The sequence below is a fragment of the Montipora capricornis genome, chromosome 3 (assembly GCF_036669925.1).
Source record: "Montipora capricornis isolate CH-2021 chromosome 3, ASM3666992v2, whole genome shotgun sequence".
Lineage (NCBI taxonomy): Eukaryota > Metazoa > Cnidaria > Anthozoa > Scleractinia > Acroporidae > Montipora > Montipora capricornis.
Window position 1 is genome coordinate 52,082,430 of NC_090885.1, and position 10,000 is coordinate 52,092,429.

The 10,000-nt window shown below is 40.4% G+C and overlaps 2 protein-coding genes across 2 annotated transcripts in view; both read right to left on the minus strand.

The window, feature by feature from the left end:
• Positions 1 to 1,631: 1,631 nt before the first annotated feature.
• On the minus strand, positions 1,632 to 2,972 carry LOC138040540 (uncharacterized). The gene has a single exon (XM_068886244.1). The coding sequence runs from the start codon at positions 2,970 to 2,972 to the stop codon at positions 1,632 to 1,634; it is 1,341 nt and encodes a 446-aa protein (XP_068742345.1).
• Positions 2,973 to 3,607: 635 nt separating this feature from the next.
• LOC138040541 (piggyBac transposable element-derived protein 4-like) overlaps positions 3,608 to 10,000 on the minus strand; it is a 9,344-nt gene continuing 2,951 nt past the window's right edge. The window contains exons 3-4 of the mRNA XM_068886245.1: positions 5,638 to 6,016; positions 3,608 to 5,256 (exon numbers count right to left, since the gene is read on the minus strand). Coding sequence (XP_068742346.1) covers positions 3,608 to 5,256; positions 5,638 to 6,016 — 2,028 coding nt within the window. The remainder of the gene's footprint in view (positions 5,257 to 5,637; positions 6,017 to 10,000) is intronic.

The following is a 10,000-nucleotide window of genomic DNA, read 5'->3' on the forward strand; positions in this document are numbered from 1 at the left end:
CAGAGTTTCATGTTCTCTCTCACGTTTCAAGTCACAAGTGTTAGGCTCAAGCTACACGTAATGTGTTCCAAAATGTCATTGATAATGACTTAAATCCTGGAAAGCGACACATCTATGAATAATTACATTCTGGGGAGCCACATAGCAATAAGTATTTCGAAAGAAAGCTTCAATTTTACTTTAACACACATGACATCGACATTGTGTTTTCCAATTTCTGTTTGTTCTTCATTTCTGTGAGCCTATCACCCTTCAAGGATTTTCGGCCATAACTTCTTAATGCATTGTATGTATGTAAATAAATATATATATATATATAACTAACTGCAGACAGTACTGTTTCGGCCTTCTGGGCCTCATCAGTGCAGTGCTGATGTCTGGGATGGAGGTTAAGCTTATAAAGCCACCCCAAATGTCCCACACATGTGGTACATCTAAGCCATGCCAGAGTGCTCAAACTAGCGAGCTAGTGAGCATGCTTGTACGCAGTGTACGGTTGGTTGACCTAACGATGAACTCCCAGTAAGAGGATCCACAGGATACAATGTCTCGACGCGAATTTGTAGTTAAGTGTACGTAAGGAAAAGCGACGAAGAGACAAACTCTTGACTGTTCTGGACGAAGTTTAATGCGACGTTTCGGCCGTTCGGCCTTCTTCAGGTTAAAAATTAAAAACTAAAAAAAACTATTTACAATGAATGCAAATCACAAAAACAGCAGCTTATATATACAGAGCAGAAATATTGAAATTAAGGAAACGAAACAAAACAAAGGTCAAAGCTACAAGGTGACATGGATTTGACAATCAAAGACAAATAAAGAACTATAACAAAAGGTCTAAATTCCAAGGTGACATAGATTTAACAATCAAAAACAAATAAAGAACTATAGGTGACATATCGATAAAAATGCATCGTATTGGGAAAATGTCAACTCACAACTACTCAATTGTAGTAATTAATGCGGTGTTTCGATCTAGATTCCCGCCTTTTATTAAGACCATGAGGATTAAGGGTAAATAATTGCGCAGTCCAATAGGCCTCCCTAGTGAGTAACAATTGTTCAAGATGTAAAGAATTTTCAAAAGACCTAATTTGTTCGATAATGATGAAATTGATTTGTGAAATTTCATGTTCAGAGTTATTATAGTGGATAGCCAATTCACAAGTTCTTTTGTTCTTCAGCATGTTCGACTTGTGGTTACGGAATCTTACTTTAAATTCAGTCGAGGTGGAGCCCACATATTGCAGGTTGCATTTGGCACAAGTGGCCAAATAAATAACATTTTGCGATGAACAAGAAGGTTTTTGTTGAATGGACTAATGACGACCAGTAGCTGAACTTTGAAATTTTGAAGCTTGAATTAAATAATTTTTACAAAGATCGCATTTCTTATTGCATTTTGAACAACCCCCATTTTCTTCTCTTTGATTTCTACAAGAGGTTACCTGAAATTTGGATGGCGCTAACATCTCCTTAAGATTTTTTGTTCTACGATAAGCGGGAAAAATTGACTTGGACGGAAAAATTTCTTTGACTTCTGGTGAAGATTGCAATAGATGAAAGTGATTTTTAATGACTTTTTGGATATCTGGCAAAATTGGATTGTAGTCAAGCACCAGTGGAAAAACTTACTTATCTGGTTTTACCTTTTTGCTCAAAAGTTCAGATCTTGATATACTGAGAGCTTTGTCGAACTGTTTATCGACAAGCTCCGCCGGATAATTTTGAGATTTCAAATATCCTTTGTATTCCTTACACCTATTTTGAAGAAAGTCGTTGGTAGAACAATTGCGTTTGATTCTTAAAGCTACCCCAAAGGGTACTGCTCTTTTGCAATGTGAGGGATGTGAACTCGAAAAAGGTAGATAGAGGTGGCTATCGGTGGGTTTAGCATGAACATCAGTGCTAATAAACCCGTTACAAAAATGCAACGTGAGATCAAGGACATTCAAATGACTTTTGGAGTAAACCAATTCGAATTTAATAGTAGGGTACAAATCATTGATATAATCAGTGAATTCCAATAATTTAGGTAGACCCTGAGTCCAGAGGTCAAAAATATCGTCCCTGTATCTCCACCAAAGCATTGGTCTCAAGCTATCCTCAAATTTGGCTTTCTCGTCTATGATGCCCATCGCTAGATCTGCATAACTGGAGGCGTTTTTCAGTCCCATGGCCGTACCGTGTTTTTGAACAAAGCTCTGACCAGCAAACTGGCAATTATTTACCCTGAGACAAATGTCAACGGCTTCAACTAAGCAATCAGTGGAAGGAATGTTATCAGATCTGGAATTAAGTGCCTTTCTAACTGCTGAAATACCTAGATTGTTGTCAATGTTTGGAAACATTGACACTACATCCCAAGACACAAGGAGGGACCCCTCAGGGAATGGGCCTTTTGCATTCAAATCTTCTAATTTGTTGATAAAATCCGTGGAATCCTTCACAAAGGATGGAAGACTCTGTGAAAGAGGTTTGAGGTAGAATTCTGTGAAAGGAGAAAGCCGTTCAATTGCTGTACCGCAACAGGATGTAATAAGCCGAAGTGGGTTGTCACGTTTGTGTGTTTTGACATTCCCAAATGCCACTCCCGGTTTTGGTTCCAGGTTTACAACCCACGTAGCAATCTCCTGGCTAATCTGCCCCTCAGAAAACCACTTACGACTCCATTCCTTAACCACTTCAAAATGGTCAAGTGTTGGGTCGGAATCTATGCTGTCATAATGCAAATCATTATTAAGCTGACCTAGTATCTTATTTTGGTATTCTTTTTGACTGAGGACAACGAACCTAGAACCTTTATCTTGAATTCTTACAACATTTTCACTAGATTTAAGAGACCTTAAAGCTAACCTTTCTTCTCTCGTAAGATTGTCCTTGGTAGTTCTTAGATTAGCAGGCTTAAGGATGTCGTTCTTCACATTGTTGAGGAACACTTCTACCTCCGGGAAACTGGATTTTGGAGGCATCCATTGGGAAGTTGATGGAATCGCTGGAAATCGGTCGTCCACCACACGGGGGTTGTCTTCAGCATTTCTGCCTTGGAAGAAAACGGCAAGGCGGATTCTCCTTTCAAATATATCTATGTCATCAGTCACCTTTTGCTAATTGACATCCTTAGGCACAGGACAAAATGCTGGTCCTTTCTTCAGGAGAGAGCGTTCCGCATCTGTTAGTTCAGAAGAGGTTAGATTAACCCTTTCACTACTAAAGGCTTTGGTGGCTAATCCCATGCTGTTCCTGGAGCATAATGAGGCCATCATGGACATTTTTACTCCCAAATGAAACATATATGCTCAGTAGTTACTGGAACATTTTGTCAGACAATGAAATACACAAAATTGAAGTTGAAACGTGAGTTTACTTATATCAAATACTTGATTTGAGCACAATATACAAATTTTAAAAATAATTGTTGCTGAATTCACGACTTTCTTAAAATTTCAAATTTACCGCCATATTGCGAACAGTAACATATCCAATTAAAGCCAAGAAATAACAATATATGTTGAACCCTGTTTTCTATTTACACTTATCAACAGCAAGATCATATTAGGTTAAAATTTGCTTCTTAAATCCTGATTTGAGTTTATAAGTTTGCATTTCAATCACTATGAAATTCATTGTGGCATGATGAGCGGCAAAGAGCAACTTTGCAAATCTTGCACTCGTAGCTAGTTTCGACCCTGTGACCTTTCGGCGTTTTGCGTTTCATTTTACTGCACTGCATACATGTTCGCTTTCTTCCTTTTACACGAACGGAGACATGGTCGGCTGGACTAACAGCACGGCTTGGACCAGTTGGAATTGGCCCTCTTGCGGCGCGTTTTCTTTGACTGAAACCATTGATAAGTTGTCCTGCAAGTTGGCGTTTGAATGGAAGTAATGCTCTTTTTGTCTTTCCTTGTGACGAACGGTAGAAGTTTTCAAGCACAAAGGCATTGCTCACAGACAAATTAAAAGCAAACCAGAATAAATATTTGTACCACTTGCACGATTGCCAGCCAGAAGCGTAAAATGAACGAAGTTGATCGGCACGATCAACACCTCCCATGTTGGCGGTGTAAACATCAGCCACCTTCGGTTTTGTAATGTGTGTGCGTTGACCACGCATAGTTCTTTCAACTTGTCTACCTGCTTCCATAGGTGAAACATTAGTTGAAAGAAAAGAAACATCTTTCTTGTCGTGCCATTTTGTGTACACAAGAGTGCCCTTTTGTGTCTGCTCAACTTCTCCTTGTTTCAATTTGTTTTTGGAACATGGAGGCAAGTCTTTGCGGTTTGGTCGAACAGTCCCACACGCGTAAGTGTTTTGGTCGTGCAAGTGCTCAAACAGACGAGTTGAGGTAAAAAAATTGTCACAAAATACATGTCTATTTTTGTTCAGAAACGGTTCAGCCATTTTCATTACCACATCGTATCCCAGACCATGAATTCTCTGCTTTCCATCCTCGGAACCAAGGTAAACATCAAAGTTCACAACGTAACCGTTGCTCCCATCGGCAGCCATCCAAACTTTGATACCATACTTGGTTGGTTTTGCCGGTAAATATTGTCGGAAAGCAAGGCGACCTTTAAAAGCTATCATTCCTTCATCCACAGATAAACATTTTGAAGGTTCGTAGATACTTTTCGCCTTTTCAAGAACGCTGTTTAGAACCGGCCGCACTTTGTAAAGCCGGTCATAGTTGGCGTCTCCCCTCTTCGGTTCGGCAGATGAATCGTTGAAATGAAGATACTGTGCTAGTTCTTCGAAACGATTTTTTGTCATGACCGACTTTATACCAGTATTTCCAATAAATGGATCGTTGGACCAGTAGAGGGCAAGCTGGGGTAGGTTGTTAATTCCCATCATGAGTGTTAAACCGAAGAACGCTTTCATTTCAACTCTGTTAGTGTCTTTCCACTTCGCGAGCGCTTCGGGTTTGTTGACAAGTTTTGCACATGCATATTTGTTGGTTTCATTCACTATCCGATCGATCAGCTCATCAGTAAACAGTAGACCAAAGAAAAAACTTGCTTGTGCATCTTCTGGAATATTTACTGTTATCTGTTGAGTTCCACTGAAACCCTCGACAACAAAATCTTCAAGTTGCTCAGACCAGACATCATCTTTGCTCTCGCTTTCCGAGTCGCTTTTCATTTCATGATCTCCATTGCTCTCTAACTCACTATCAGAAACTTCTTCATCACTATTTTGGATTGAAAACCCTTCAAAATCAATATCTGAACCATCTGAATTGTCAACATTGTCTGCATCAATACCAAAAATCGCCCTAAACTAATCGAGACCTATAGGTTCAGGTTCCGCCATTACAGCATTCGCGTGTGACGAAGTAGAAATTTTGAGCGTCTCTCTCTCTTCCCTCTTAATGAAAATTTATGCGCAGTGTGTTGAATGTGATTGGTCAAGATCTTAAACAACAATAGCCCACGTGTTTGAGCACATTCTCCTTTACGTAGAGTCCGGAGGGTGAAAAGAATTGAGGTCTATTGATATAGCCGCTTTTGGCCGCTCTAGGAAAAATGTCACATTTCCGGTCGGCCGCTTTTGGCCGCTTTAGTAGTGAAAGGGTTAATTAATAGGATTCAGGTCCAGCAAGTTGATCTCTGTTGTTACACCCTTGTCGCTACCATCGTTTTCGGCTGGAGCTCCTATATTCCTTTGGGCAACTCTTTCAAACCGCCGCGTTCTCCTTCTCGTGTTGCTAGGTTGTACGGTTCGATCTACTGGTAATGGTTGCAGGGGTGTGGCCAACGAGAACTTATGGCGTGCTTTCTTTTTCAAATCAATCTCCAGTGCTACCATCCGTTCTTTAACCCATTTCCAAATGGTTTTAACAGCAGTTTCTTCATAATCACGAAGGAGGTGATCGCGCTGGATATGAAGTTCCCTCTGAAGGGCTTTGGTCTTAGACAAGGCTGCCGCAGAAATGTCCTTTAAGATGTTGAGGGAAGCATTGTGTAAATGCTGTTTACAAAAGTCTTGTAGATTGTCATTTTCCTTGACCAACTGAAGTATACGTAAAGTAGGCTTGTATTTGCTGTACTAAGAGTGCTCTATACCATGCGGTAGGGCAATTATAAATGAATGAATAATCAGGACACGATCATACTTTTGTCTCTGGTTTTCATACAGGTCTGTTTCGTACAGGACGTTTAGTTTGTCCTGCACTCATCAGTGTGTAACCCAAGAGTGATTTTATTCGTTGAAGATTACCGCTTTTTAGTCATACATGGCCGTTCGTGTTGCACGCTCCTATTTACCTAACGTTCTTCAATAGGTATTTCTCATTTACTAATCAACTCGTTGCGCTTATTGCGCTTATTGCGCTCAACTGAACTGAGCTCAACTCAACTGAACTGAGCAAATACATTTGGCAATTAAAGGACAGCAACACCGACTATACAATTTCGTGGAAAATTCTTTGTCATGCCTCGCATTATACTAACGCGACAAATCGTTGTAATTTATGCATAGCTGAAAAATATTACATCATATGCCAGCCGCGAACAGCAACACTCAATAAGCGCAACTAGTTGATTAGTAAATGTAGACACAATGAGAAATACCTATTGAAGAACGTTAGGTAAATAGGAGCGTGCAACACGAACGGCCATGTATGACTAAAAAGCGGTAATCTTCAACGAATAAAATCACTCGTGGTTACACACTGATGAGTGCAGGACAAACTAAGCGTCCTGTACGAAACAGACCTGTATGAAAACCAGAGACAAAAGTATGATCGTGTCCTGATTATTCATTCATTTATATATATATATACGTAGAATGAAGAAAGGAAACCCATCCTGTAAATCAACTGATTAATTATTTCGAATGAAAAACATGAAGAATTGCCCTGAGCGGGATTTGAACCCACGTCCCCCTGAACACCGGTAGGGTGTGATGACCACTGCACCATCAGGACAACCACGCTGGCAACGCAGCTATCCAGATAGTGACTTGGCCTAACGTGAGTATCCCGGGGTTCTTACACGAGTGAGATGGGAAAGCCTAAACCCTTTCAAAGCCTTAAACCTAAGGATCGACTAACAATTCACAGGCAAACACCAGCGTAGGCATCAGCTACTCAGAGGGATCAAGTTAAATATATACCGTAGAATGAAGAAAGGAAACCCATCCTGTAAATAAAAATATATATATACCTGAATATTAGGAGTTCAGTGACGTGGAAGAGGGCTCAATACTTTTGTAGAGCGCAAATTATATAAAATAAAACAAGCAAGAGACACTAGCGACTCAGAGTTTCATGTTCTCGACACAATCTTCAGGCTACAATGATCTTAATTAATGCGCATTACTCGGTATTTATAGAATTCCCTAAAGTGGAAGCTCATTACTTGACATTGTGCAGTAGGAACATATTTCTATGACGACATTTAGATACTAATTCAGTTTTTTTGTTTAGCAGGAACTTTGGGTCAGCTCTAACAATGGCGACTTTTTCAGATAGGCAAAGGTCACACTTTCTGGTGCTGCACTTGTACAGTGATGCAAATGATGCGAATGATGCGATGCTCCACTTGAGGATAAAATTTGTGTTGTTGTACTTCAGTTTCCATATATATTTGGAAAGTTCAGACTCGTTGCAGTATCTCCTTGACCTAAAGGACTTGGTATGGTTATTATATCGGGTCTTGAATTCTCCTTCCAAGGCTCCGTAGTAGATGCGCTTACCGTCGTTAGCCCCTACTTCCGCTTTGTATACAATGCATTTGGTTAGGCTTTTTCCGTCCATAGCACATTCACTTTTAACCCTGCAATTGCACATTCTTGATTGCTCGGTGGGGGAGGTGCTCAGGATGCGAGAATTGTGTTGTTTAATGTTTGTCGTGTTGATAGTGCAACAATAACTTAATTTGATAGTGTTGGTGTTGACAATTTTATGGAGCTTGTGGTCCCTTGGGAAGTGCTTCTTAACGAGTCGTATGAAAAGCTTTCTGATGTTAGTTTGGACCTGTTGGTTGTATGGAGGGTTAAACCATAAGATTTTCCTTTTTCTGTTTCTGTTGCAGCGTGGGTGGGAATTGCCTTCATATTGAAGGGCGGCGTCGTACCCGTTGTTTCTCAATGCAGTCTCGTAGATACTTTTGGCCTTTTCAAATTCGTCTTGAGTGCAAGACAGGTCGGAGATCCTTCTGTTGATCATTCTTGGCAGCTGTTTTAAGATCGTGGGGGGTGGTTGGAACTTGCGTTAATGTATAATGGCTTGTTGTTGGGTTTCCTGTAGGGGTAGTATTTCCCTCTTGACAGGTCAAGCGTTACATCCAAGAAGTCCGTCACGGACAAGTTGGTTTCTATGGTGATGGAGAGCTCTTCATCCTTAAATAAAGCTATTATCTTCTTTCTCAGGCGATCGAGCAGTGGTCCATTGGCGTTCTCGATTACGGCAAGTCCATCGTCCCTGCATAAGCCAACAGAGTCTTTCTTGATGATTGTTGACAATTTGTCCAAAAGATAGAGGCCGACGTGCTCGCAAATCTCTGCACCATCGCATTAATTAAGATCATTGTAGCCTGAAGATTGTGTCGAGAACATGAAACTCTGAGTCGCTACTGTGTCTCTTGCTTGTTATATATATATATATATATATAACCAAATCCTGCTCAGGGCAATTCTTCATGTTTTTCATTCGACACAATTAATCAGTTGATTTACAGGATGGGTTTCATTTCTTCATTCTACGGGGTATATGTATATATATATATATATATATAATTATACTTCAAGAGCTAGGTTATTTGAACATTTACTGCAACTCTGAGTTTCATGCTTCTTGCGAAGCAATCATCAGGCAACTGCCAGAAATAACGGTGATTGTAACCGTTATTTCTGATGATTGCCTCGCAAGTAGCATGAAACTCAGAGTTGCAGTAAATGTTCAAATAACCTAGCTCTTGGAGTATAGTTATTCATAGCTCTAGCTCTGCTATTGAGCACTTTATAGTAGATGAGGATTTCTTTCCACTTTTTCGGTTATATATATATTTATAGTGATCTAGGGGGACGTGGGTTCAAATCCCGCTCAGGGCAATTACAGTTTTCCCCAGAAGTTGTCCAGTGTTGAGTTTCCCGTAAACTTCTCTCAATTTCTCCTCAACTTGGACTGTGAATCCATTTGCGATCCTCCTGGGGGTGATGCGCTGTTGGCTCAAGGGATATACTTAACTGACTATTTAAATTAATTACCCTTGTCCGCCTGTGAATCACATGTTGATCCAACGTTATCACATAGAAAAACTGGCCCATTAGGGAGACCCACGTAAATGCCACACATTAAGTGATAAATCAGCCATGTTGCCAGCATGGTTGTCCTGATAGTATAGTGGTCATCACACCCGACTAGTGATCAGGGGGACGTGGGTTCAAATCTCGCTCAGGGCAATTACAGTATATATATATATATGGACGTATATCTGAGGATTGCACTAATCAATAAGGCATAACTTCTTCTGAGACTCTGAGTTTCACGCTTACACAATGATCGCGTAAACGTGAAACTCAGAGTCTCAGAAGAAGTTATGTCTTATTGATTAGTTCAATCCTCAGATATACGTATACGCTCTGCGAAATGCATGGAGCACTCTACCGCAAGGATAGACTATAGTCAACATTTATATATAATATATCACACACATCCAATGTCGGATAACCTCTCCATAGTAGATAGTTTAAGAAAGCAACGCAAATGAAGAGTAAAACAATACGTTTTGTATATATGAAGTTTGAAAGGACCAAGGACGGACAACCCCTGGATGACATTTTTCATTGGGAGAAAAACTGTTTATGCCCTGAGGGGGATTTGAGCCCACGTCCCCCTGATTACCGGTTGGATGTGATCACCACTACACTATCAGAGCAACCATGCTGGCTACATGGCCAATCTGGATAGTGAATGGGAATTATGTGGTCGTCCCGGGCCCATGTTTTTCCCCAACTAGATAACGCTGGATCAACCAGAATGATGATTCACAG

What these genes read in the sequence shown, in the direction of transcription:
- LOC138040540 (XM_068886244.1), bottom strand. Translation starts at nt 2,972, where the DNA reads ATGCCTCCAAAATCCAGTTTCCCGGAGGTAGAAGTGTTCCTCAACAAT.